Here is a 27,870-nt window from a genome sequence, read left to right on the forward strand (position 1 = left end):
GCCTGGATTACACAGTGCTATTGAAGAGAAAGCAAGAGCTTGTATGTCATGTCAGGGTGTCAGGAATTCACCCCAGTGGGTGCTCCTACACCCCTGGGACTAACCTGAAAACCTGTGGCAACATATTCACGTTGACTTTGCTGTCCCTGTTGAAGGAAGCATGTTCTTAGTGGTGGTAGATGCCCATTCTAAATGGCCAGAAGTCTCCAGAATGCAGTCCACTACTGCAGAGAGTACTATCCAAAAACTACGGGGACTCTTTAGTCGTTTTGTTCTGCCAGAACAACTTGCGAGTGACAACAGACCGCAGTTCATCTCTCAGGAGTTTCAAAAGTTTATGAAGGCAAATGGGATACACCACATCACTACAGCACCATATCATCCATCGACCAATGGATTAGCTGAAAGATTTGTGCAGACAATGAAACAAGCTTTGAAATCAGCAAGGGGACAACACTCCAATGGCTGGATCTTTAGCTAGGGTGAACCCACGGTGATGGGGCAAAATAATCCCCGGGGTTTAGCCGGGAATGCAGGCAGTCTACCCTCATTCTCTAGTTTAGTGTTTGTTTTATTTAGGAGATGTTTTTATGAAGGGGGGAGGAATATGTTGTGTATTTGGTTGTCGTGGTAATAGCAGCTTGTTGTTGCTATGGCAACTGAGTTAGATGATTAGGGGGTAGCCCAGCCAGTTTGGGCTGGTTCGGTTAGTTCAGGGAGTGGAAAATAGATGGCTGCTTTCACGGCTCGCAGCTCTCTGTGTCTCAAGTGATTTCTTCCTAAACTGCTGCTCCCAAGGATACAACATGGCTGAGTGCTGCTTTTGTGACCACAGCCAAGTTCTCCCCTCAGGGATCCTTCTCTGGACCTTTCTTTTTATGGCTGCTGCTGCTCTGCCTCCAGCTCAGCTTGAGGTACTGCATCAGGTTTGCCACATTTTACTGCTTTAATAGCCCCAAGTAACTTAAAAACTAATCTAAAAGTAGCCCAATCTCTTTCTTGAAACAAGGGGGTGGTTCTTTTAATAAATGCATTGCTCTATACATCAAGTAACAAAAGAAACCTTTTCTTAGATACCTAGCATAGATCTGATTTAGAAAAGAAAAGAAAAGAAAAGAAAAGAAAAGAAAAGAAAAGAAAAGAAAAGAAAAGAAAGCTACAAGCCCCAGAAGGAGTTTTTTTCCACATAACCTACAAATCTATGAGATGACAATCAAATTCAAAATCAAACCCCCAGTACTCGTCCTTGAATCCTGGTTGATAGGTGGCTGGTGTTTTAAAGAAAAAATAGCAAATTATGTTGTTAAAAATTGCCTTGCCCCAAGGGAGCCCGAAACTTCTGTTGTGTAAAAACAACAATAACATTATTATATTAGGTTTCAGAGTAACAGCCGTGTTAGTCTGTATTTGCAAAAAGAAAAGAAGTACTTGTGGCACCTTAGAGACTAACCAATTTATTTGAGCTTAAGCTTTCGTGATGAAGTGAGCTGTAGCTCACAAAAGCTTATGCTCAAATAAATTGGTTAGTCTCTAAGGTGCCACAAGTACTCATTTTTATTATTATATTATATATTTCTAATTGTATTCAATGATGCTAGTCAATGTCCATATTGTGAGATGCATTATTTTGTTACTATTAGTCCCTAAAAGGCAACATTTCCTCCTCGGTGTCTTCCCTGGAAGTAGGATGCTTCTGGTCATACATATCAGCAGTAACCAGTGCAATCATTCTTTCATTGTTGCAAACTCTTCACAACAGATTTTGTATCATTGTATATTTGCAAAAATGAGATATCAGCCAATCTAGGTTGCGAGAGACTCAGGAAGGCAAGCGATTCAATCACCTGGACATATAGTGGCAATCTCTGTTTCATCTGTTTCACAAACTCCCCTTAAATTTAGAGTAATATGGTCCAGTTCTCAGAAACACATCCTTTCAAAACTCTCACCAAGAAGCTCTACTAGAATGCCCTCAATTCCTGCAGCACCTTTCCTGTATTAACATTTTCCAACCATAACATTGAGTTTATCCTCCAAGGTTCAAGAAGGACTGGACGTAGAAAAATCAGGTATATTTCAGCACTGTCCTTACTTTATTGTCTTTGGCTATCAGAAAGCATGGCTTCAGTCTGTCAAACTGAACAAGATACCGGTTCAAACAGGGTATAATGGAACGCCACCTTGCTTCAGAAAACTACCGTATCTTCTGTTGGTTTGAAAGTCACGGAAAGAACAAGTGACAGGGTTTCTGGGGCTGAGGGCTGATAGATGACACTGAGAGAGATCAGGTGATGGAGAGAGAGAGGGAACTTAGCAGCAGAGAGATCAGTACTTGGTGAGACAGTGATAAGAGCTTAGGTGTGATGAGCTTTTCACACTTCAACTTCCACAGTGCTGAGCTCAGCCAAAGTAGGACAGAGCACCCTTGATTAACAAGATATACTTTCACCCTCTTGTCACGAAGGCTTAAAATCAGTGGCACCGGGCAATCATATTCTGCAAGTGCACTTACACAATTTCTCACGAAGCTCGAAGGTTTTGGCCCCATAAATGATAGGATTGAACATGGGGAGGAGGATGTAATATAGGTTGGTCAAGATGATGTGAAGATGGGGAGCAATTCCCTGACCAAAGCGGTATGTCACAGTGGAGAAGAGGAAGGAAGGATAAGACATCTTCATCACACCGATATGGTCTGTGCAAGTGGTGAAAGATTTCTGGTGGGCTTTCTTGGAGGATACTGTGATGAACAGACCATAGGACAGGGCAATAAGTGTCAGGTCTAACATAGTGATTACAAATGCTATTAGCAAACCATACATCCTGTTGACTGTAATGTCACCACACGACATCTTCACCATGGCCATGTGGTCACAGCATGTATGTGGGATCATGCGGTTGGCACAGAATGGCTGCCTCCTCAGGAGCAGGGGCTTGGGAAGAAGGAAGAGAACAGCTCTTATCAAACCCACTAGCCCTAGCTTAGCTATTCATGCATTGGTGATGACTGTGGCATATCTCAGAGGGTTACATATGGCAACACAGCGATCAAAGGCCATTGTCATGAGGATGGCTGAATGCATAACAGTATGCAGATAAAGGAAGAACATCTGGATGTGACAGCCACCCAGAGTGATACCTTTCAAATTGAACCAAACGATGCACATTACCTTTGGCACGATGGAAGTAGATGTGCCGATTTCTGTCAGTGCCAGCATGGAGAGCGGCAGGTACATCGGCTTGTGCAAAGTCTGCTCCTTGGCTATAACATAGAGAAGCTTGAAATTTCCCAGCAGGCCCATAATGTAGAAAATAGAGAAAGGGATGGAAATCCAGATGTGAGCAGGTTCCAAGTCAGGGATGCCCATTAGAAAGAATGCTGAAGCGTCAAAGTGTGTGAGGTTGAAAACTGCCATGAGGTGGTTCATGTGTCAGTCAGGGTCAGAAATGGTCAAGGTGCCTGTGAAGGACAGCAAGTGGGTGGTGGGAGGGGGTTGGGGGTTTACACAATTTATAACAAACTGTATGGCAAATGTTTTATACTTATTACCAATCTAGAAAAAGGGTGTTGAGCAGTGATGTGGCAAAATATGCAGATGGCACAAGATTATATAGGTCCTAGTCAAGTCCAGAGAAGTCCTCAGAGAGAGCTAACCAAGCCAAGTCAATGGGCAGCATAATGGCAGATGAACTTTAAAGTCTAAGAAAAACATTGGCATCCAGGAGGAGAGGGATGGGAAACCATACAGAAAATACAATGCCATGAGATCAGTCAGGTGATGTTTCACCCTCCTCTGGACTCCTCTGTGTAGTACTGAGAACCATACTCACAGTGGATATTGCAGAACTAGAGGGGTTCAGGCAAGAGCAATAAGTAGGCTCAAGGGCCTGAGGAAGCTCTCAGCTGGAGAAAGGGTAAAAAGACTGGGATTGTTACCTTACAAAAGAGATCAATTAGAGGGGAGATGTGAAAATCTCTAAAATACTGCTTGGTAGAGAGTAGATTGAGAATGTATTCTCCATGTCTCCTAACACAAGATCAAGAGGACATTCAATAAAAGTGAAACATGGCAAATTCAAAACTAATAAAAAAAGAGTGCTCTCTTGACTCAATGCCTAATTAAACTGAGGAACTTGTTGTAACAAGAGGTAGTTGAGGCCATGGGCTAAGTGAGAATCAGGAAGGATTTGGACATTTACCTGGATAGCGAAATTAGCCACTTACAATATTTATAGCTAAAGACATATTTTGAAAGGCCTACCCTCGAACATGCTTTAGGGCACAAGCCTATCTCCAGCTGTTAGACATTAGGATGACACATTCAGGATGGATAAGTCATCCCCCTATCCAACTATTGCTTGGTGTCTTACCACTTCTTCTGCAGCACCTGGGGCTTTCAGTATCAGAGAGAGGAAACTGGACTAGATGAACCATAGGTCTGATCCAAAATGCCATTCCTATGTTGGAAAGGAGCCAAGTTTCCCCCAAAGAAACAGATATAATCTGGCTAGGTTATGACTTTGTGCTCAACAGAATGGGCAGGAAGGCCACAAGGCTATTGGTGTTTAGGGCTACAGGTCTGCACCTCTGTTACCTCCTGTCATAAATATAAAGGGAAGGGTAACCACCTTTCTGCATACAGACAGGTTTCAGAGTAACAGCCGTGTTAGTCTGTATTCGCAAAAAGAAAAGGAGGACTTGTGGCACCTTAGAGACTAACCAATTTATTAGAGCATAAGCTTTCGTGAGCTACAGCTCACTTCCTCAGATGCATCTGAGGAAGTGAGCTGTAGCTCACGAAAGCTTATGCTCTAATAAATTGGTTAGTCTCTAAGGTGCCACAAGTCCTCCTTTTCTTTTTCTGCATACAGTGCTATAAAATCCCTCCTCGCCAGAGGCAAAATCCTTTAACCTGTAAAGGGTTAAGAAGCTCAGGTAATCTGGCTGGCACCTGACCCAAAATGACCAATGAGGGGACAAGATACTTTCAAATCTGGAGAGGGGAAAAGGTTTTGGTCTGTCTGTGTGATACCTTTGCAGGGAACAGATCAAGGATGCAATCCCTCCAACTCCTGTAAAGTTAGTAAGTAATCTAGCTAGAAAATGCATTAGGTTTTATTTGTTTTGGCTTGTGAAATTTGCTGTGCTGGAGGAAATGTATATTCCTGTTTTTGTGTCTTTCTGTAACTTAAGGTTTTGCCTAGAGGGATTCTCTATGTTTTGAATCTGACTGTCTGTGAGATTATTTTCCATTCTGATCTTACAGAGTCATTCTCTTATCTGTTTTTGTTCTTCTAACAAAATTCCGTTTTTTAAGAATCTGATGGGGTTTTTTGGGTCTTAAACATCAAGGCTGGTTTGTGCTCATCTTGTTTATTCTCAAGCCTCCCAGGAAAGGGGGTGTAAGGGCTTGGGGGGATATTTTGGGGAAAGATGTCTCCAAGTGGGCTCTTCCCTGATTCTTTGTTAAATCGCTTGGTAGTGGCTGCGTACCAGGTTTTAACCTAAAATGGTAAGAATAAGCTTAGGGGGCTTTCATGCTGGTCCCCACATCTGTACCTTAGATTTCAGAGTGGGGAGGGAACCCTGACACCTCCCTTGTTTCTTTTGGTGAGACACTTTCTTGCAGGCACCCAGCTTTGTCTGAGGCATAAGTTACAGATGTTAACAGACAAATGTAAGAAGAAACATGTGTCAGCAACTCAGCTGCTAACCTTTCTCATGCCTGAATATCAATGACGTTTACAGATGACAAAAAATTTGGGGGATTGTAAATAATAAAGAAGACAGATCACTGATTCAGAGCAATCTGTATTGGTTGGTAAGAAGGAATAATTAGCTAAACATGAATTTCCAGTGTGACCCTGTGGCCGAAAGAGCCAATGTGGTCCTTGGATGATAACCACTGGAATCTCAAGGAGAGTAAGAGAAGTTATTTTATCTTTGTATTTGGCATTGGTGTGGCTGCTTCTTGAATCCTCTGTCTAGTTGTGGTGTCCCCAGTTAAAAGTGAATGTTTATCTACTGAAGAGTGTTCACAGAAGGGTCACAAGAATTAGTACAAATTAGAAAACATGTCTTATAGTGATAGACTCAAAGATCTTCATCTGTTTAGTTTAACCAAGATGGTTAAGGGGTGACTTGATAACTGTCGGAAACGACATACACTGGGAACTAGTATTGAATAATAGGCTTTTCAGGCTAGCATACTGAGGTGTTACAGCGAAAAGAAAAGGAGTACTGGTGACACCTTCGAGACTAAAAATTCATTTGATCATAAACTTTTGCGATAAGCTTTCGTGATAAGCTTATGCTCCAATCAATTTGTTAGTCTCTAAGGTGCCAAAAGTCCTCCTTTTCTTTTTGTGGAGACAGACTAACATGGCTGCTAGTCTGAGAGGTGTAACACGATCCATCGGCTGCAAATCGGAGTTAAAGAATTTCTGATTGGAAATAAAGTGTACATTTTAAATGGTGTGAGTTAATTAAGCATTGGAACAATTTTCTATTCATGAGTATGTTGAAGTTAACCATAATTATCAGGTGACTGCTCTGCCTTGGAAATGTTACACTCGGTGTCTATTTCATGAAGCCGAGGGATTCCATAAGGCGCTGCATGGATAAAAGTTTTAGGTGAGAAAAATAATAACTTCACCCAATAAAATCTTTGCACTAAGGATGAATGTACAACCCTCACCATTCATAACTAACAGAGCTGGCTAGCACATCGTCCCAGAGTATCACAGTTGCCCTCTGTTTCTGTCAGCTACCAGTGGTTCCTGCATGTGGCAGCTGTATTGATCTAGGCCCTCACATGTCCCAGAGTTGCCCGCTCTCATTATATAATGTGCATAATTCTCAGCCTGTGAGTTGTTCCTGAGCAGCAGTCCTTGAAGCACCATGTACTGTGTATCGGTGTAACAAGAGAAGCAGCATAGGTTCCTTGGCATTTGCGGCCTGTGTGTGAGATTTCTGACCTGTGTGTTACTCCTGCCAGCCAAGGGAGCCGGTGTGATCGCAGGGACCTTACACTCTGCAGAGGAAGAGTTGTGGGGAGCGTGGGGCAGCTCGGAGGTTGTGGAATCCACAGGTGACTGAGGTGTATGGAGATGGCACTGGCAACCAGCATGATGTTGGAAGCAAGGCAACCTGGGATGGGGAAGGAGAGTTCAGACAGCGGGTCCAGGATATGGTGGGAGATTGAAGCAGCTGAGGTGCAAAGATCGGTGGTTCTTTCCACCAGTGAAATGTATGAAGTTATGTAAATAACATTCAACACAATTCGAAACAAAACCGAGAAATAGGCTTGGGTCTGCTGTTTATACTTACGAGGTTCGCTAAACTCTCAGGTAGCTCTGTTTGAGTGTGTGGCACCATCTGCTCTAGTGTTGGTGATCACAGGGCCTGGAGAGACTGAATCACCAGCAAAGCAGTGTGAAACAGGGCCAGCCCAGTTGGGTGGTTAGAGGGGTGCAGCAGTTCTCATGGCTCCCAGACTTCACCCCAGGGGTGACAACCCATCCGTCTTATACCCTCTGGACCTCAAATTTGGCTGCAAGGCATCTATGACGCAAGTATGGGGCTAGGGACAGTAGCCCAAACAGGAGAGCCACATGTAGCAGTTCTTTGATTCCTGTACCACCATGTTCTCACCCATGTTCTCACCGAAGCACGGTCATTTTAGCACGGGAAGAGAGGAAGTAATCACGCAGTCAGTGGAGAAGTCCCGTTGGACTAGCTCTGACCCAGGATATCATAACCCATTTCTGCACCAATCTGTGAAAGGTCAACAAAGAAGTGAAATGTGATGCCTCCCTGATGCAGAGAGTAGATTAACCATTAAAACAGTTGGTAGCTCTCAGACATAAAAGAAGTTAACACCTCCCAAGGGCCACTGGCAACTACCATTGATGTCAGAATCCTGGGAGAAGAAAGCCTTTTACACGCATTTTAGCTTGCATCAGTTCAGGATCATTTAATCAGGGTGGCACTGATTTTTCAGAAGCGAAGGGAATGGCTATTACAGCTGCATGGGTGGTGTGCAGCTGTACAATGCTACCATCAAGTGAAATGTGTTTTTGGCCCCCAATCTTGTGGCAGCGTTCCCAGTGAGTGCAGGTGGAAGTGCACTACACACAGGAAAGAAATCTATCACCATGTGCTGCACTGAACCGTTCGCAAACTGCATTTTGCTCTGTAAATCTGAGCCCCTGTTATTGGCAAATCATTTCTTCACTCCCGGGTGGGCTCTTAGGCTGAAGTTCTCTAGGGTCTATTTTCTGCTTTTCCCGCTGCTCACAGAGTCCAGGGAATTCTATGGGAGTCCTGGGCAACCTGACAGTTCACGGGGAGTGTTCAGAGGGATCATAAAGGTTGCTGTGCAGCATGTGAAGTGTCAGCCATGTGACATTCACACACTGATTCTCAAGCCTCTGCCTTGCAGTAGCCGTAAGGAGATTTCCCTTCTCTGCTGAGCGGGATTGCGGTGACTTGCCTGTTTCTGCATTAAGGTTAGTGCTGAGGGCTCAGGAAGGGTTCTATGGTTCAAATCAATAACCATCTGGGGGAATTCACCAGCAGGGTGACTTAAATTGTTTAGTACTCTTGGAAACACCAAGGGATTTACCTGGTAAAATTGGAACTACAAATGTATTGGAAAGAGTTTAGACAAATAATGCGTTTTAAATTTGGTTCCTTGTCTCTTACTGTGTCCTTCTATCTGTCTCAGTAACTTCCTTTTTTTTTGTGCTGTGTGGTTTTTCCTCTGGTTCGCTCAAGTTTTCCAATTCAGCAACATCACTGCCCTGTTAGGAAATGCAGCCAAAGCCTCTGCAGTGGGTATCTGTGAACCAGAGAGTTCACAACAAGAATGGGCCACACACTGGCAATATTCTGCTCTCTCATTCTGCCTTCACTGGGTCACTCCAGATTGACACTGGCCTCTCTGAGAGCAAAATCAGGGCCCCTGTGTTTTGAAATTCCCAACTTTCATTCCCGGTCTCAGAACACCCCATGAACTGGGGGTTTCCCCTCAGACTCTTTCAGCACCCTAACAGAATTGCATTTTCTGCAGCAGGACCCAAAGCCGCGATTTTCACTGCCAGGAGCCAAAAGTTAAACACTCAGGGTGAATCTGGTCTCCTTTGAGATCAAAGGCCAAATTCCCAACGGATCCAGGAGTTCCCCCATAATCCATATGTAGTGACTTAAATAAATGCCCTGAATTAAATCGGAACTGAGTCTCCAGTGACTTCATGTGGAGCTCTCCTGTGGCCTCTAAGGATGGGTGAGCTTCTTAGGACCCAAGAAGAACTTACAGGAAAGTTGCTGATATCTCAAACTCACAGGCTTAAACCTTCAAAACAATTAGGATAACTTTTTTTCAAGGGGGGAGAGGGGTCTTTTCTCTCTGAGCCCCCGCATCTCTGTTTCTGGAGAGGATGAGAAACACAAGAGGCAGTAAAATTAAAAGCACGTTTCTGGTTTAGAGGTGGTGTTGCAAATGTCCCTGGGGGAGCTCCAGAAACATACCCTGTGTGGGGGCCTGGGGATGGGACAGCAGGACATGCAGTGTCCAGATCAGAGTGACTCGGAGTCCTGAAATTATGGAAAATGGGGACTGGACGTCCTCCCCAATGCACAGCCCAAAGTGGTGTCATGAGGCCTCCTGCATCCGGGAGGTGTCTCAGCCTGGAATGTAAAGTGGATCATGTTGGGATATGGATATTCAGGCTTCTCTGTAAAGGCCTCTACTTTAAGAATTTAGGTGTATTCTTATCACTTGGCTAGTTAGAGATAGAAAAGAAAGAATCAAAATCACTGTCTGCCAGTGTAAGTTCCTTCTCCTACTGAGACAGTCCAAGGCCCTGTTATTAGGCTAAGACCTTTGGCTAACCAGCACAGGCAGCCAAAAGCTGGGAAGCGACCAGTCACCTCCTCACATTCCAAAATAGACACATTGAAAGAAGGTGCTATTGGGCTGTTATGATACAATCCTGTCCTGATAGAGCCTATCACCTCCAGAGAAAGGGAAGTGCCTAGAAGATGTAAAAGGAAATTGAGGTTGATAGTTTTCTGTCTGGTAAGAAATCACTTATCAATAGACACAGCTGGGAAACTCTTATGTCTTTATAGATGTAGTTGTGAAATCCTCACTTCTGTATTGTTTTGTCATTATAGTTCCCACTTTGCTATTGTTTATTGGCATGGTCTCTGTCTGGATCTGTGATTTTTTCTGTCTGCTGAAAAATTTATTTTGTAAACTAATTAAGGTGGTGGGATATAATTGGTTAGCTAATCATGTTACAATATGTTAGGATTGTTTAGTTACATTTCAGTAGAATGATTGGTTAAGGTATAGCTAAGAATATTACTATATAAATTAGGGGCAAACAGGAAATAAGTTGGGATTCGAAAATAAGGAAAAAGGAACCTGTATTTAAGCTTGCTGGAAGTTCACCCCAATAAACATCGAATTGTTTTCACCTTCGGACTTCGGGTATTGTTGCTCTCTGTTCATGCGAGAAGGAGCAGGGAGGTGGGAGAGTGAAGGAATAAGCTCTCTAACAGATCACACTCTAGCAGATTTTCTCTGACACCGTCCCCGTCTGGACCATCCTTCGTCCTGTGAGAACGTGCAGTGGCTAAGGACAGTCAGGAGGAGGCACTGTTATGTCATTTTCTGTTTGTTTAATTTCAATGAGGGAATTAAGCACAAGAAAGCTGAAAAATGACTACCGACGCTGCAGCTACAAAACTAGAGCTGGAAAAACTGGAAGCAGCAGAGAAGGGAAACTACGGCAAGTTTCAAACGTGGCAGGCAGCAATGAGGTCAAAGAAGAGAAGGCTGCACACCAAAGGGCTATGGAAGAAAAAGAGCGAAAGAGAGAGAGGGCAGGAAGAAAGAGAGAGAGAGAGAAAATGAAAACACCAACTGGACTTGATAAAGAAGCAGAAGCAGAGGCCCCTGAGCCAAGTGACTCCCATCACTACAAAAATCCACAAATGGGAACACTCGTGTCCTGCAGACAGTCAGGAGGATGATATTGCTGAATATCTGACTGCCTTTGAAAGGCTGTGTGTGATACATGAAATCCCTGCTGGTAAGAGATTGCAAAATTCACTGGCAAAGCTCCAAATGATTTCAATGGAATGCCTAACGAAGATGCTTTAGAGACTACTGTAAATTAAAAGATACTGTTTTGCGAAGTTTTCAGATTAACCCTGAAACATATAGAGTTAAATTTAGGAATCTTAAGAGGCATATTGGGATGAGTAATGGGGAATATGTAAAGAACGTGAAAGATTTTTTGGGAAAATGGGTGAGGGGTAAAGAGGTGGCAAGTTTTGAAGGAATGCTTGGACTTTTCGCTCAAGAGCATTTCCGCAACATATGTACGGCTGAAGTAAAGCAGTGTCTGTGGGACAAAGATGTAAAGTCTGGGGCTGAGATGGCTTTTTTAGCTGATGACTTTGATTAGACTCAGGTGTCTATTGAGGGCAGGCCACAGAAAGAGGGGTTTACAACTGGTGGGAAGGGAGGATCCCATTTTGCCCTTCGGAAGACAGTACGGGGTTGGAAGCCTAAACATTCTCTGACCCAAAAACATTCCTCTAACCCCCATCCCAAATCTCCTGTAAAAGCAGAAGAGCTCAAAAGGTGCTGTCAGTGTAATTCCACTGATCACCTGAGGAATAAATGCCCTGTGCTAGGAGGAAGCAGGCAACCAATAGCTCATGTTAGTTCTGCTGTCCTCACCACAGAAATTCCCCAAGCAACAAAAAAATAATCATATTGGTTTTGTGAGATTAGCCTCTGCAGTACCAGACATGGAGCATGTTAACACTCTCCAAATGGATGGTAGGAAGTACTTGGGGCAGAGGGATACAGGGGCCCAGATTTCTCTGATGAAGCAGAGTGTGGTCCCAAAAGACAGTATGCTACCTGGCCAAATGGCCGAGATTGTGAGGGTGGGCGAAAGCAGATTCCTCATACCACTAGGTAAAATCCTTGTGGTGTGGGAAGGTCTGGAAAGTGTTTGGACTGTGGAGATTGGAACACCTCTTCGTCGACCTGCTCCATGCTCATGTTTTTTTCTGTGCAGTTCAGCTTAAAGTATTTGCCTGCTGCAGGAGGGAGTTTTATCCTGGGACCCGAGGGAAAGAGTAAGGTCTCAGGAACTGCTGAGAGAATGGGAGAGAATCTCTTTGATTCTTCTGCAGCAGCAGGAAGCCACATGCTTCCAGGCGGGAGGCTGGTTGAGACCAACTCCTGCACTCAAGCTGGAGGCAACATCGCAACAGGAAGGGATAGGGGTATAATACCTGCCAGGGAGAGAACTGTCCAGGTTGTTACCTTCCAGCAGGTCACAGCTAAACCAGAGACAAACTCTAGGGAGCATAGAGAAATGTGTCCCAGAGGAGAGCCTAGAGAAGGGGCAGGGAATCTCAGAAACCACTGAGGTGAGTGAGGATTCCTGTCACTCTGTAACACAGGGAAGCAGGATGCTTCCAAGTATGGGAGGGGGCTGAGACTAGGCAACATGCCCTCAGGCACAGAGGCAGGGGAGATGTTGTCAGTGAGTAAGAAAACTGTCTCAGCTGTTAACTGGCAGAGTTTTGCAGCTGAACAAAAGAAAGATCACTTCCTATGGAGCACACGGAAATGTGTCTTAGGAGGGGGCCCAGAGGAGGAAACTGGGGAAGGAATAGTGGGGCTAGAGGAATGTCTCCCCACTCGTCACTTGGGGCATAATGCCGAGGACACTAGAAGGAAGGCTGCATCAGCATCTGGGAACCCAGGTATTCAGCCTGTGTCAAAAATATAAAGGGAAGGGTAACAAGCAGAGAAACCTGGTTTGCAGTGTCTGAATGGGGAAACTGAGGCACACCGCCTCATGGCCTTGAAGGCTGGGTGCCAAGAGAACTATAACACACCCTGCCTTTGAGCTACTCAGTGACTAACCCTCTTGTAGCAAACTAAGGGGGGAGGTGAGACATTCTCTATCATCGGGGAGCATACTGTAACCCCCATAGTCCTCATTTTCATATAAACATGATTTTACATATGAACCATGCCTTGTAAGTTCTCAGGGGAAAGGTTATGATCTGCTGAAAGTCATGTCTCTGTCCACATATGTGTATCATTAATGTACATGGAGTTAGGAGAATGGTGTTCTATGGTGGTCACTAAAACATGCTGTAAGTTGGGGAATAAGTCAGATATTAGCTCTCCAGAGGCAACAGCAAGGAAAGTGACCAATAGCGGGGCAGGGTGTCAAACAACCCATCCAGGGCCCTTGTCCAGCAAGGGAGCTCCAATGCAATGACTCACGTGCACGAGGCCCCACAAAGGGAATTGCTCAACCTTGCTTGGAGAGACTCAGCAATGCCCCCCAGACATGCCTGGACTTGTGCCCCGCAAGCACATGGACTGAGGCTATAAAACAGACAGAGTGGACACATGTTAGGGGGCATATTCCTTCACCCACTTACTTCCCTGGTCCTTCTTGCATGAAGAGAGAGCAACAATACCCGAAGTCCAAAGGTGCAAACAATTTGATGTTTATTGGGATGAACTTCCAGCAAACATGATTCCAGTTTCCTTCCTTAGTGTCCCCCTTCCCAGCTCTGACACCACAGTGTCTTACACCTGTGTCCCTGTTCCCATTCCTGCCCTTAGCCAAACATGATTCCAATTTCCCCATCCCCATTCCCTGTTCCCATTTCCCCCTTTAGCAAAACGTGATTCTGGGTTTCCTTACCCCCATTCTCTGTTCCCATTTCCCCCACCCACCCCCCCACACACCCACCCACCCCTTCAGGTTATCCTGCCCCCCGATTTTCAGGTTTGACTTGTTTTTTTCACCTTCCTTTCCTGGAGGGCCATAATCTGAGTCTTCTAGTAACTTGTTTGCTGACAAGATGTATTCATTATTTGCAGTTCCTTTGTGCTCATCTGCTAGGTAATTTGCATTTACACAGAGGCTTACTAGCTTGCTTCTGGATCCAAAGCTGTAAGCAACTCAGAGACTGTCTTAAAATGGAAACATTCCACTTACACTAGAGTTCTGATTTCTTTCCACTTTCATCTCCTGCTCCAAAACACACAGAAATCTGAAAAAGATAGCACAACCTATTGTGGCCCCTTTTAGAGCCCTAATGGGATTCTAATTAAGTACCATGTTTTGTTTGTGTAACCCTTCTGCCCGTCAGAGTTGGCAGCAACAAGGGCCGGGTTCAATATCTAGGGGTTCCATTCCAATAACACAATGCAAACCGGCTCGAGCCCCCACCCAGTGACCTGGGACAAATATATACCACCCCCGCTGGGCGCCTCCAAGAGGCAATACTTCCCCTCTCGCAAGCACATAGTCTGAGTGTAGCAAAAGTCTTTTAATAACAGAGAGAAACAATGTGGCATTATGTTGGGGAAACACCACCAACAGGATTCATAACACAACCCATGAGCAAAAAAAAACCCACCCCAGGCAAATTGGGGCATGCCCTTTTCCCTTTGGTCCTTGAGTCCATGTCATAAATATAAAGGGAAGGGTAAACCCCTTTGAAATCCCTCCTGGCCAGGGGAAAGCTCCTCTCACCTGTAAAGGGTTAAGAAGCTAAAGGTAACCTCGCTGGCACCTGACCAAAATGACCAATGAGGAGACAAGATACTTTCAAAAGCTGGGAGGAGGGAGAGACATGTCAAGGTTCCTCCCCCACTCTGAACTCTAGGGTACAGATGTGGGGACCTGCATGAAAAACCTCCTAAGCTTATCTTTACCAGCTTAGGTCAAAACTTCCCCAAGGTAACAAATATTACCCCCGTTATCCTTGGAATGGCCGCTACCACCACCAAACTAATACTGGTTACTGGGGAAGAGCTGTTTGGACGCGTCCTTCCCCCCAAAATACTTCCCAAAACCTTGCACCCCACTTCCTGGACAAGGTTTGGTAAAAAGCCTCACCAATTTGCCTAGGTGACTACAGACCCAGACCCTTGGATCTTAAGAACAATGAACAATCCTCCCAACACTTGCACTCCCCCTTTCCTGGGAAATGTTGGATAAAAAGCCTCACCAATTTGCATAGGTGACCACAGACCCAAACCCTTGGATCTGAGAACAATGAAAAAGCATTCAGTGTTTTACAAGAAAACTTTTAATAAAAAATAGAAGTAAATAGAAATAAAGAAATCCCCCCTGTAAAATCAGGATGGTATATATCTTACAGGGTAATTAGATTCAAAAACATAGAGAACCCCTCTAGGCAAAACCTTAAGTTACAAAAAAGATACACAGACAGAAATAGTTATTCTATTCAGCACAATTCTTTTCTCAGCCATTTAAAGAAATCATAATCTAACACATACCTAGCTAGATTACTTACTAAAAGTTCTAAGACTCCATTCCTGTTCTGTCCCCGGCCAAGACGACTACAGACAGACACACAAACCCTTTGTTTCTCTCCCTCCTCCCAGCTTTTGAAAGTATCTTGTCTCCTCATTGGTCATTTTGGTCAGGTGCCAGCGAGGTTACCTTTAGCTTCTTAACCCTTTACAGGTGAGAGGAGCTTTCCCCTGGCCAGGAGGGATTTCAAAGGGGTTTACCCTTCCCTTTATATTTATGACACGCCCCCCAAATCTCAGCTAGGGTGAAACACTGGCTGGGATTTCTTCCTGGAGCTCTAGGAAAACAGAGTTAATAAGACACATGCATCTCTAAATATACTACCAAGTACATAAAGACTAACAATATTTTCCACATCTCAAGGACGATTTTAACCAGTTGATTCTGGGAAACTTTCACGGGAGAGTGCATCAGCCACTTTGTTAGAAGCTCCTGAGATGTGTTGGATGTCGAAATCAAAATCTTGGAGAGCTAAACTCCACCGAAGAAGTTTTTTGTTAGTTTCTTTGACGGTGTGAAGCCACTTTAGTGCAGCATGGTCGGTTTGCAGGTGGAAACGCCGTCCCCAAACATATGGGCGTAGCTTTTCCAGAGCGTAGACAATGGCATAACATTCTTTTTCAGTGACTGACCAGTTGCTTTCCCTCTCAGACAGTTTTTTGCTGAGAAACACTACAGGGTGGAATTCTTGATCAGGTCCTTTCTGCATTAAAACTGCTCCCACACCACGCTCGGATGCATCTGTGGTTACTAGGAACGGTTTGTCAAAGTCTGGGGCCCTTAGTATAGGGTCAGACATGAGTGTCGCTTTAAGCTTGTTAAAGGCCTTCTGACACTTTCCGGTCCACTGAACAGCATTTGCCTGTTTCTTTTTGGTTAGGTCTGTCAGTGGGGCAGCAATTTGGCTGTAGTGCGGTACAAATCGTCTGTAATAACCGGCCAAGCCTAAGAAGGATTGAACCTGTTTCTTTGACCTTGGGACAGGCCACTTTTGGATAGCATCCACTTTGGCCTGTAGGGGGCTGATAGTTCCTTGACCCACCTGGTGTCCAAGGTAAGTCACTCTGTTTAGGCCTATTTGACACTTCTTAGCCTTAACAGTTAGTCCTGCCTCCCTTATGCGCTCAAGGACTTTTTGTAGATGTTCCAGGTGGTCTGCCCAGGAATCCGAAAGTATGGCCACATCGTCAAGGTAGGCAACTGCATATTCTCCTAATCCCGCTAGGAGACCATCTACAAGTCTTTGGAAAGTGGCGGGTGCATTTCGCAGCCCGAAAGGGAGTACATTAAATTCATACAGCCCGAGATGTGTGATGAAGGCTGACCTTTCCTTGGCAGATTCATCTAGCGGTACCTGCCAGTACCCCTTGGTTAAGTCCAAGGTAGAGATGAACTGGGCCCGTCCCAGTTTCTCTAATAGTTCATCAGTGCGTGGCATGGGATAGTTGTCTGGGCGAGTTACAGCATTTAGCTTACGGTAGTCCACGCAAAAACGTATTTCCCCATCTGGTTTGGGAACTAGAACCACTGGAGATGCCCATGCACTTTCAGAGGGGCGGATTACACCCATCTGTAACATATCCTGGATCTCCCGTTCTATAGCAGTTTTAGCTTGAGGAGACACCCGGTAAGGTTGGACCCTAATTGGGTGAGCATTACCTGTGTCAATGGAGTGGTATGCCCGTTCAGTCAGTCCTGGGGTGGCTGAGAACGTTGGCGCGTAGCTAGTGCACAGCTCCTGGATCTGCTGTCGCTGCATACGCCCAAGGGTCATGGAGAGGTTCACCTCTTCCACACCACCAGCACATTTCCCTTCATAATAGACACCTTCAGGCCACTCAGCGTCGTCTCCTCCCTGGGCTGTAAACTGACAAACCTTTAATTCTCTGGAATAAAAGGGCTTTAGAGAATTAATATGATACACCTTAGGCTTTCGGTTGGAGGTGGGGAATGCTATGAGATAATTAACAGCTCCCAGGCGCTCCTGGACCACGAATGGCCCTTCCCACGATGCTTCCATTTTATGGGCCTGGAGCGCCTTTAAGACCATGACCTGGTCTCCTACTTTGAAGGAACGCTCTCTGGCATGTTTATCATACCAGGCTTTTTGCTCTTTTTGAGCATCCTGTAAGTTTTCTCTAGCAAGGGCTAAAGAGGTTCGGAGGGTGTTTTGTAGGTTGGTTACAAAGTCCAGAATGTTAGTTCCTGGAGAAGGTGTAAATCCCTCCCATTGCTGCTTCACCAACTGCAATGGCCCCTTAACCTCACGGCCATATACAAGTTCAAATGGAGAAAACCCTAAACTGGGATGTGGTACAGCTCTGTAGGCAAAGAGCAACTGCTGCAATACTAGGTCCCAATCATTGGAGTGCTCATTTACGAATTTACGTATCATGGCCCCCAAAGTTCCATTAAACTTCTCCACCATGCCATTTGTTTGATGATGGTAAGGAGTGGCAACCAAGTGATTTACCCCATGAGCTTCCCAAAGGTTTTTCATAGTTCCTGCCAGGAAATTAGTCCCTGCATCTGTGAGGATGTCGGAGGGCCAACCTACCCTGGCAAAAATGTCTGCTAGTGCCTGGCACACACTTTTAGCCCTGGTGTTGCTTAGAGCTACTGCTTCCGGCCATCGGGTGGCAAAATCCATGAAAGTCAGTATGTACTGCTTTCCTCTGGGTGTCTTTTTCGGAAAAGGACCCAGAATATCCACAGCTACTCGCTGAAATGGAACTTCAATGATGGGGAGTGGCTGGAGAGGAGCTTTGACCTGGTCTTGGGGTTTTCCCACTCTTTGGCACACCTCACAAGACTGGACATAGGTAGAAACATCCTTGCCCATTCCCTCCCAGTGGAATGACCCCCCCAAACGGTCTTTGGTCCTGTTCACCCCAGCATGGCCACTAGGGTGATCATGGGCTAAGCTCAAGAGCTTGGCCCGGTATTTAGTTGGAACTACCAACTGTCTCTGAGGATGCCAGTCTTCCTGGTGTCCCCCAGAAAGAGTTTCCTTGTATAAAAGTCCTCTTTCTACAACAAACCTGGATCGATTAGAAGAGCTGAGAGGCGGTGGGTTGCTCCGTGCCGCCGTCCAAGCTCTCTGGAGGCTTTCATCTGCTTCCTGTTCGGTCTGGAACTGTTCCCTTGATGCTGGAGACATCAGTTCCTCATGGGATTGTGGACCTAGGCTTGGTCCCTCTGGAAGCGATATAGGGGATGGAGCTGTTTCTGTTGACTGTGAACCGCTCTCCACTGGTGTACTATGTTGGGATTCAGGCTCCGGCTGAGCCTCTTGTGTAGGGTTATCGGCTGCTGCCAGTTCAGGTTCGGTGGGGCCCTCTGGTGTTGAGGTTGCAAGTACTGGATTCAGTGCTGACACGGGGTCTGGTGTTGGTTGTTTGGCTGGTTCCGGTTCTGGGACTGGTTCCGTCTGGGTCTCTGGGACTGGATCCACTACTGCTGTTGCAGACATTGGCCTGGGGTCCAGGTCCATCACCTCTGACTGGGTCCTGATAGAAGTTTCCGGAACAGAGCTAGGCCTCACGGCTTGTTTAGCCTGGTTGCGGGTGACCATTCCCACCCTCTTGGCCTGCTTCACATGATTGGCCAAGTCTTCCCCCAACAGCATGGGGATGGGATAATCATCATAGACTGCAAAAGTCCACATTCCTGACCAGCCCTTGTACTGGACAGGCAACTTGGCTGTAGGCAAATTGAAAGAGTTGGACTTGAAGGGTTGAATCGTCACTTGGATCTCTGGGTTGATTAAATTGGGGTCCACTAAGGAAGCATGGATAGCTGACACTTGTGCTCCGGTGTCCCTCCACGCGGTGACCTTCTTCCCACCCACACTCACAGTTTCCCTCCGCTCCAAGGGTATCTGGGAGGTATCTGGGCCTGTGGACCTCTGGTGTGATTCCGGTGCAATGAACTGTAATCTGTTGGGGTTCTTGGGGCAGTTGGCCTTTACATGCCCCAGCTCGTTACATTTAAAACATCGTCCAGCTGACGGGTCACCGGGGCGAGGTGGGTTGCTGGAGAACGGGGTGGTGGGACGATAAGGGGTCTGGAGGGTTCTTTGGGAGGTAGGTGGGGCTTTGGGCGGCCCCCGGTAATAGGGTGTGGTCTGGGGTGGTCCCTTCTGGTCTCCGCTCCAACTGCGACCAGTTTTCTTCTTCTCTGCCACCTCCACCCATCTGGCTCCAATCTCTCCTGCCTCAATTACAGTTTTGGGTTTCCCATCTCGGATGTATCTTTCTATTTCCTCAGGAACACCCTCTAAGAATTGTTCCATTTGCATTAGGAAGGGCAAATTTACTGGAGATTCAACACTTGCTCCTGATATCCAGGCATCCCAATGTTTTACAATGTGGTAGGCATGTCGGGTAAATGACATGTCTGGTTTCCACCTTAGGGCTCTGAACCTCCGACGAGACTGCTCGGGTGTTATCCCCATTCTGACTCTCGCCTTGGATTTAAACAGTTCATACTTGTTCATGTGTTCTTTAGGCATTTCAGCTGCCACCTCAGCTAAGGGTCCACTGAGCTGCGGCCTCAGCTCTACCATGTATTGGTCAGTAGAGATGTTGTACCCAAGGCAGGCCCTTTCGAAGTTTTCTAAGAAGGCCTCAGTATCATCACCTGCCTTGTAGGTGGGGAACTTTCTGGGATGGGAAGTGGTACCTGGAGAAGGATTGCTAGGGTTTGTTGGTATATTCTGCTGGGCCTTTATCCTCTCCATCTCCTCCACATGCTTCCTTGCCTCCATTTCCCTCTTGTGGGCAGCCTCCTGTACCTCCTTCTCCAGCCGCATGAGTTCTATCTGTCTTTCATGTTCCCTTTGTTTTTCCTCAGCCTGAAATTTGGCTAATTCCAGCTGTAGTCGAGCTGAGGATTTGGCCATTCTAACCTCTCTGTTTTTAACTAACTTTACACCCGAGGTTTAGAAATAAACAAACAAAACTTGGCTGTAAAATTTTGCTGTGCTGGAATAGAATACCTATTCTCTGATAGTGATTGTCAGCCTACAGAGAAAGACAATTCCCTTGTCTCTGCTCTGGGCCCAAATTAAAGCAAAAAACCTCCAACTACTTGGAAAACTGCTTACCCAGCCCAAAGAAAAAAAAAATTTCTTTTCAAACCTGTGCTCCTTGTAAAACAAAAAAAAAAAAATCAAAATCCTAAAAAAAACCCCTGCCACTTTTGTCTCCAGGCAAATGGGTAGAGCACACACCCCCTATTTACTTTTAGGAAGAAAAGAAAAAAAAAAAAAAACCTCTGGGTTGGAAGACTGTGAATTTCCCTGCAGGAGTTAAGTACCCTGCCTCCAGGCAAGAAAACCTGCAATTCACAAGATAATCCCCTTTTGTCTCTGCTTGGCCACAAAGCAGAGAGAAACCAAGCTGCTTTCAGTTTCAAAGCTGCCTTCTGGACTTCCTAAAAATTCCTTTTTAAAATCTGTATTTCTAGTTCAAAAAATCTCAACTGGATCTCAAAATGATTTCAGGTTAATCCCACCACTGTGCCACCATGTCAAGGTTCCTCCCCCACTCTGAACTCTAGGGTACAGATGTGGGGACCTGCATGAAAAACCTCCTAAGCTTATCTTTACCAGCTTAGGTCAAAACTTCCCCAAGGTAACAAATATTACCCCCGTTATCCTTGGAATGGCCGCTACCACCACCAAACTAATACTGGTTACTGGGGAAGAGCTGTTTGGACGCGTCCTTCCCCCCAAAATACTTCCCAAAACCTTGCACCCCACTTCCTGGACAAGGTTTGGTAAAAAGCCTCACCAATTTGCCTAGGTGACTACAGACCCAGACCCTTGGATCTTAAGAACAATGAACAATCCTCCCAACACTTGCACTCCCCCTTTCCTGGGAAATGTTGGATAAAAAGCCTCACCAATTTGCATAGGTGACCACAGACCCAAACCCTTGGATCTGAGAACAATGAAAAAGCATTCAGTGTTTTACAAGAAAACTTTTAATAAAAAATAGAAGTAAATAGAAATAAAGAAATCCCCCCTGTAAAATCAGGATGGTATATATCTTACAGGGTAATTAGATTCAAAAACATAGAGAACCCCTCTAGGCAAAACCTTAAGTTACAAAAAAGATACACAGACAGAAATAGTTATTCTATTCAGCACAATTCTTTTCTCAGCCATTTAAAGAAATCATAATCTAACACATACCTAGCTAGATTACTTACTAAAAGTTCTAAGACTCCATTCCTGTTCTGTCCCCGGCCAAGACAACTACAGACAGACACACAAACCCTTTGTTTCTCTCCCTCCTCCCAGCTTTTGAAAGTATCTTGTCTCCTCATTGGTCATTTTGGTCAGGTGCCAGCGAGGTTACCTTTAGCTTCTTAACCCTTTACAGGTGAGAGGAGCTTTCCCCTGGCCAGGAGGGATTTCAAAGGGGTTTACCCTTCCCTTTATATTTATGACAGTCCAGCAACCCCAAATCACCCAAAGTCCCAAAAGTCCAATGCCCCAAAAGTCTCTGTCCCTGGTCAGGGCAGCCCCAGAGTTCGAAAGTTTATCTGCGGAGCTTTACCTCCCAACCTGGGTAGAAATGGGACAGGGGTAAGAGGCACCTTACGTGATCTGAAGCTGACCGCCCCATAGCTCCATAGTGGCGCTCCACTCCGCCAGCCGCCCCACAAACTCCTTCGCTCAGCTGCGCTCCGCTCCGCCAGCCGCCCCACGAACTCCTTCGCTCAGCTGCGCTCCGCTCCGCTCCGCCAGCCGCCCCACGAACTCCTTCGCTCAGCTGCGCTCCGCTCCGCCAGCCGCCCCACGAACTCCTTCGCTCAGCTGCGCTCCGCTCCGCCAGCCGCCCCACGAACTCCTTCGCTCAGCTGCGCTCCGCTCCGCTCTGCCAGCCGCCCCACGAACTCCTTCACTCAGCTCCACGGCCCACAAGCAGCTCCTGCCATCCACACACTGTGCCGCATCGAACTGCTCCACAATATATCTTCAGGCTCCCCCACTACTTAACACAACACTCAGAGATTTCAGCTCTTAGGTGAATTCAGCTTATAATAGGGGAGCCCCAGTGCTGGTGCACTGTCAGCCCAAAGTGAGCTCAGCAGCCTATAACTAGACTTCTAATGAAATCAAAATTAGCTCTGATATTCCACAGTGGAGAGAGGAGGAAGTGCAATTAGCATATAAGGCCCGCACCAAGGGGCCCATGCCACCAAGTATTAATACTTGTCCCCAGCCTCTCTCCATTCACACAGTTTTGGAACCCATGACCCTTGCCTAGCGAGTGCTACTTAGTTGATGGTGAATCCCTCCATCATAACAAAAGGCCACGTGCAGTTCCAAGCACAGTTTCCATAATCAGGGTAATAACAATTTATTCTTCCCGCCCCAATAACAGAGACACTGGGGATCCCACAACAGCCAAAGTGACCATTTGGGCAGCTATGGTCTCATTCTAGGCGTGGTGGGTGTGCCTATGCAAATGAGATCGGCCCCTGAAGTTCTTTTCCACAACTTGCCACACCTCACCACCAGATGTCAGGGTGGAGCTCATCCTGACTCTGCTTACATCTGCATTTCTTTTACCCCTTCTCCAATATATACTGCACACGTCCTGGGAAAATGCACATTCCTTCAATATAGTTTAACATCCATAACATTATATTAGCCATATTAATTTTACACAAGGTGTAACTGCCTCCCATGCCCACAGAGTTTTCATGCACACCCACCAAAGCAACAATCTGATCCCCCAGAGCCACCCAAGGCTCAGTGTTCCCATCATTCTTCCCCTTTTCCTTCTCTTCTACCTGTGTGCACACACAAAATTCTCCTCTGCCCAACATCCCCTGCACTGTGATCACTCCCCTACACAACTGTACCTCGATTGCACTTCCATCTTGTACAACTAGACACAACCAGGGACAGCCAAGTTAAGTTCCAATAGAAACCCCTTACATCCTTTTGCGATTTTGATTACATTACCCAAGTCAAATAATTTTGATCAGATTCTCTCTCTGCCTGCTGCCTGCAGCAGTCCCTTATAGACCATTTCTGTGGGAAAAGGGCCTATTTTCCCTCAGAATAGCTGTAAAGGCTTCTGGGGACAGAAGCGTAGTGGTGGGAGTAGCCACTCTACATGACCCCCCCTTGGGTAATTTAATTACCAAGCTTCCATCCAATGCGACTGCACAGAGTTGCACATACAATTACAGTGATATAACTGGGTTTGATCATTAAACAAAAACTTCCCTCTTGTAACACTACAACAGTTACCTTTTACCATTTCCACAACTCCCAAATGTTTACTTTCCAGAAAACCCTGTATTATCAATTTTCGCAAAAGCTATTTGTAACTTTTCACTCACTTCTTTAAATCACTTACTCCTACATTTAGTTCTTTAAGGTAGTGCAATTTGTCTGTAAGAACTTAGCCAAAAAGTACAATTATTGCCACACAGCTGCCTTAACCTGTGTTGTCTTTACCTTGAGATTGTTCAGAGAGGCAGTAAAACATTTGTCTCCATGGATGCCCATGGATCTTTTACTCCAAAAATTCCAGTGGGATACAACAGACCTCCTTCATACTTTGTCCAAAATCACCAAAAACATTTCACATACGTATCCAAAGTACCCTCCATTAAAACTTCAGAAAAAACAAAAGTGTGTGGAAAGGCAGGTTGCACTTTGAAACTCTTTTTTCCTTCCCCTTCTTTCTCTCCACTCCCCAAGGACCAAGTCCCAGGTCCAGTCTCTAAAGGTGGTCTGTTAACTCTGCTTTTGACTTTAAACCCTGTTGTGCCAAATCATCTTTCACACCCCCTAACTAATCTACAACCCTTCAGCTGCCCTTGCTGAAGCAGCACCAAACTTGAAAGATTCCTGGCAGCTTCCCATAATGCTGCCCTTACTTCAAACCTCTCACGAGGGGACTGAAGTGCCTCCTTTCCCTGGAAGGCATTCAGTCCCCATGGGCAGGGACCTTCTTTCACTACCCATATACCAAGGAGGGTGGGCTCCTCAGCCACCCCCCATCCCTCTGCGTCCCCTAACAACACATACTGAGCCCTTCTCCTGCCCCCACCTTCACTGGAAGCAACTGAGACTCTGAGAAGAAGACAAGACTCCAACAGGGGAAATTGGCCCAGGTTTACACAGGAAACTTGTATATTAAGGACTGCAGTATCCAGTGGGGTGAGAAAAATCCTTAATCTAGATGTTGCCCAGTCTAATAGGATTGAAAGCTTAGACTGTGTGCTTACATTTTCTTTTCTTTTGGTAACCACTCTGACTTTTTGCCTATCACTGAATATCACTTAAATTCTATCTTTGTAGTTAATACATTTGTTGTTTATTCTACCTGAAGCAGTGTGTTTGGTTTGAAGCATGTAAGAGACTCCCCTTGGGATAACAAGCCTGGGGCATCTCCATTTCTTTCTCAAACTGACAAACTCATATAAGCTTGCAGTCTCTTGCGGGCACACCTGGACACTGCAAGAGTAAGGTTGTGTCTGGGAAAGGAGATATTAGCTAGTGTCATTCGGTTGCATAATCCAAAGAATAGCTTACATGCCAGAGACTGTGCCTGAACAGCCCAGGAGTGGGGGTTCGAACAGCTGAGCAGGGGAAGTCTGGCTCCCAGAGTCAAGGACTGAGGTGTCCAAACAGATCACCAGTCTTGATAACACCAGAGGGGAACGTCATAGGGTCTCACAGCATCATGTAGGTGGACAGGTGGGCAGTGCTGCTGAAATTACGTTTTTCTTTGTGATTGTTGGTCCAAGGCCAGCTTTGGGACCTTTCTTGGTACAGCATGCATTTGGGGAGTTTCAGGGTCTCTTTACCTTGGCAAGCCACAGAACTACAATCTGGGTGTCACAAGTTTACTCAGTTTTGTTTCCAACTGTTGTTGTTGTGTAACTTCAGGCATTTCACTGGTAGAAATAGCTATTGTTTTTTTTTGTAACAATGTATCCCGTACTGTTCATTGTGATATGATTATATGATTATATGATTATAGCATAATTATGATACAGTTTATGCAAGATGGACCATGTAAGATGTCATTAGAAAAGTTATGACTTTCTGAATATGGTTATCCTATTTGTATACATTTATAATTTTTGTCAGAAGTTCTGAATATTGACGACTTCTCTGTATTTCAAATGCAGTTACAAGTGAGTAACGCCCACTAGGGAACGTGATGTCAGTCTAGATAGATGGTTGGGAAGGGCCTATTCAGGGCAATGAGACTTTGGGGAAAACAATATGCCTTTAGAGAAGCTTATCTCCCACCTGGTGAGCCTCCCTGAGAATGCTTCAGACAGACTATACGTAGTGGATGCTATGACTCTAAAAGGCCATGTGACCAGGCCACATAACTCTGGACTCCATTTTGGGGAGTCTGTAATTTTCCCACAAACTAGTCTGGAAACCAAGTTTTGAAACAAACGGTTCCTTCCATATACTAAATCTATGGAAAGCAGGGAGTGACATCGTCGGTGGTTCTTCACTCCTCACTCAAGAAGACTCCGAGAATGTTCATAACTATAACATATTTACCATATTATTTTTTACAAATAAGAACCCCCTTGCTGTGCTTTTCTCCCTTTACAGGCACCTTGAGCATTTCTGAGTCGTATCGATGAATCAACTGCTTCATGGCACCTTTCAACTTCACCCACTCTGACGCTTCAACTTTCATCCTAATGGGCATCCCTGGCCTGGAGGCTGCCCACATCTGGATTTCCATCCCTTTCTTTACATTCTACATTATCAGCCTGTTGGGAAATTTCATGGTTCTGTGTGTTGTAGGTAAGGAACAGACTCTGCAGAAGCCGATGTACCTGCTGCTCTGCATGCTGGCACTTACAGACATTGCCACACCTACCTTTGTTGTGCCAAAGGCACTGGGCATATTTTGGTTCAATTTGAAAGGCATTACTGTGACTGGCTGCCTCACCCAGATGTTCTTCCTCCACACGATTTCTGTGATGCACTCATCCACCCTCGTGACAATGGCCTTCGATCGCTACGTTGCCGTATGTAACCCTCTGAGATATGCCACCATCCTCAGCAATGCACAAATAGCTAAGCTAGGGCTTGCAGGTTTGATAAGAGCTGTTCTCTTCATTCTGCCCCTGCCCCTGCTCCTGAGTCAGCAGCCATTCTGTGCCAACCGCATTATCCCCCACACGCAATGTGAGCACATAGCTCTGGAGAAGATGGTGTGTGGGCACATCAGAGTCAGCAGGATATATGGTTCTGTGCTAATGTTTATAATCATTGGGTTTGACCTGATGTTCATTGCCCTGTCGTATGGTCTGATCATCAGGGCCGTCCTCAGAATCTCCTCTCATAAAGCCCACCAGAAAGCCCTCAACACTTGCACAACCCACATCTGTGTGATGCTGACATATTATACCCCTACCTTCTTCTCCATTCTTACACACCACTTTGGTCAAGGCATTGCACCCTATGTTCATATCATCTTAGCTGACCTCTATCTCCTCATCCCTCCAATGCTCAACCCTATCATTTATGGGGTCAAAACGAAAGAGCTTCGTGACAAAGTAGTCAAATACACCTGCAGAAGTTCTGCAGACACAAAGTTCACGCAAAGTTCTGCAGACACAAGAGACGATATCTTCTCAGGCCTGCAGTGTCCATCAGGGAACTGTCAAATTGTCAGAGAGCATGTGAACCAGCACTAAGTAGGATGCGGTTTGGGAGGAAGACCAGAAGTTCTGTGAGTGCCATGGTTCCCCAGTTACCCCTGGCATGGAGGAAGAGTATGCTCACAAACAACCTGTAAAAAAGCCAGCCTTCCTTGACTATGCAGTTCTTACGAGTTGTACCTCCTAGCAGAGGGAAAATCCTTTCACCAGTAAAGGGTTAAGAAGCTAAGGTAACCTCGCTGGCACCTGACCCAAAATGACCAATGAGGGACAAGGTACTTTCAAATCTGGAGGGAGGGAAAAGCTTTTGTCTGTCTGTGTGATACCGTTGCTGGGAACAGATCAAGGATGCAAGCCCTTCAACTCCTGTACAGTTAGTAAGAAATCTAGCGAGAAAATGCGTTCGGATTTCTTTGTTTTGGCTTGGAAATTCACTGTGCTGGAGGACATGTGTATTCCTGTTTTTTGTATCTTTTTGTAACTTAAGGTTTTGCCTAGAGGGATTCTCTATGTTTTGAATCAGACTGCCTGTAAGATTATCTTCCATTCTGATCAAACAGAGCTGTCTGAAGCTTTAAGTTATAAGCCTTAAGCATAAGCTTTTATTGAAGTAGGTTTTTTCCCACAAAAGCTAATGGCCAAATAAATCTGTTAGTCCATAAGGTTCCACCAGAGTCCTCATTGTTATTGAGACGCTGCTTAAACATATAACTATATTGTTGCTTGGATATAACACAAAGTCTGTAATTGCTTATAACTGTATTTTGGATGTAATCAACACCACGC

The 27,870-nt window shown here is 45.5% G+C and overlaps 2 protein-coding genes across 2 annotated transcripts; one reads left to right on the forward strand and one right to left on the reverse strand.

Annotated features, from left to right (window-relative positions):
- Positions 1 to 2,489: 2,489 nt before the first annotated feature.
- LOC140905580 (olfactory receptor 52N5-like) lies at positions 2,490 to 3,302 on the reverse strand. Its single transcript, XM_073329103.1, has 2 exons — positions 3,171 to 3,302; positions 2,490 to 2,933 (listed from the first exon to the last, which is right to left on the reverse strand). Exons 1-2 carry the CDS (start codon positions 3,300 to 3,302, stop codon positions 2,490 to 2,492), a joined length of 576 nt encoding a protein of 191 aa, XP_073185204.1.
- Positions 3,303 to 11,023: 7,721 nt separating this feature from the next.
- Positions 11,024 to 27,120, forward strand: LOC140917372 (olfactory receptor 52P1-like). Its single transcript, XM_073360094.1, has 2 exons — positions 11,024 to 11,103; positions 26,024 to 27,120. Exon 2 carries the CDS (start codon positions 26,068 to 26,070, stop codon positions 27,118 to 27,120), a length of 1,053 nt encoding a protein of 350 aa, XP_073216195.1. The 5' UTR covers positions 11,024 to 11,103; positions 26,024 to 26,067.
- Positions 27,121 to 27,870: the final 750 nt, after the last annotated feature.

Source organism: Lepidochelys kempii, chromosome 1 (assembly GCF_965140265.1).
Source record: "Lepidochelys kempii isolate rLepKem1 chromosome 1, rLepKem1.hap2, whole genome shotgun sequence".
Lineage (NCBI taxonomy): Eukaryota > Metazoa > Chordata > Testudines > Cheloniidae > Lepidochelys > Lepidochelys kempii.

Coding starts and splice junctions, on each gene's coding strand:
- LOC140905580 (XM_073329103.1), bottom strand. CDS start 3,302: ATGGGCCTGCTGGGAAATTTCAAGCTTCTCTATGTTATAGCCAAGGAG. Junction 2,934..3,170: donor CTACTTCCATCGTGCCAAAG/GTAATGTGCATC, acceptor CTTCTTCCCAAG/CCCCTGCTCCTGAGGAGGCA.
- LOC140917372 (XM_073360094.1), top strand. CDS start 26,068: ATGGCACCTTTCAACTTCACCCACTCTGACGCTTCAACTTTCATCCTA.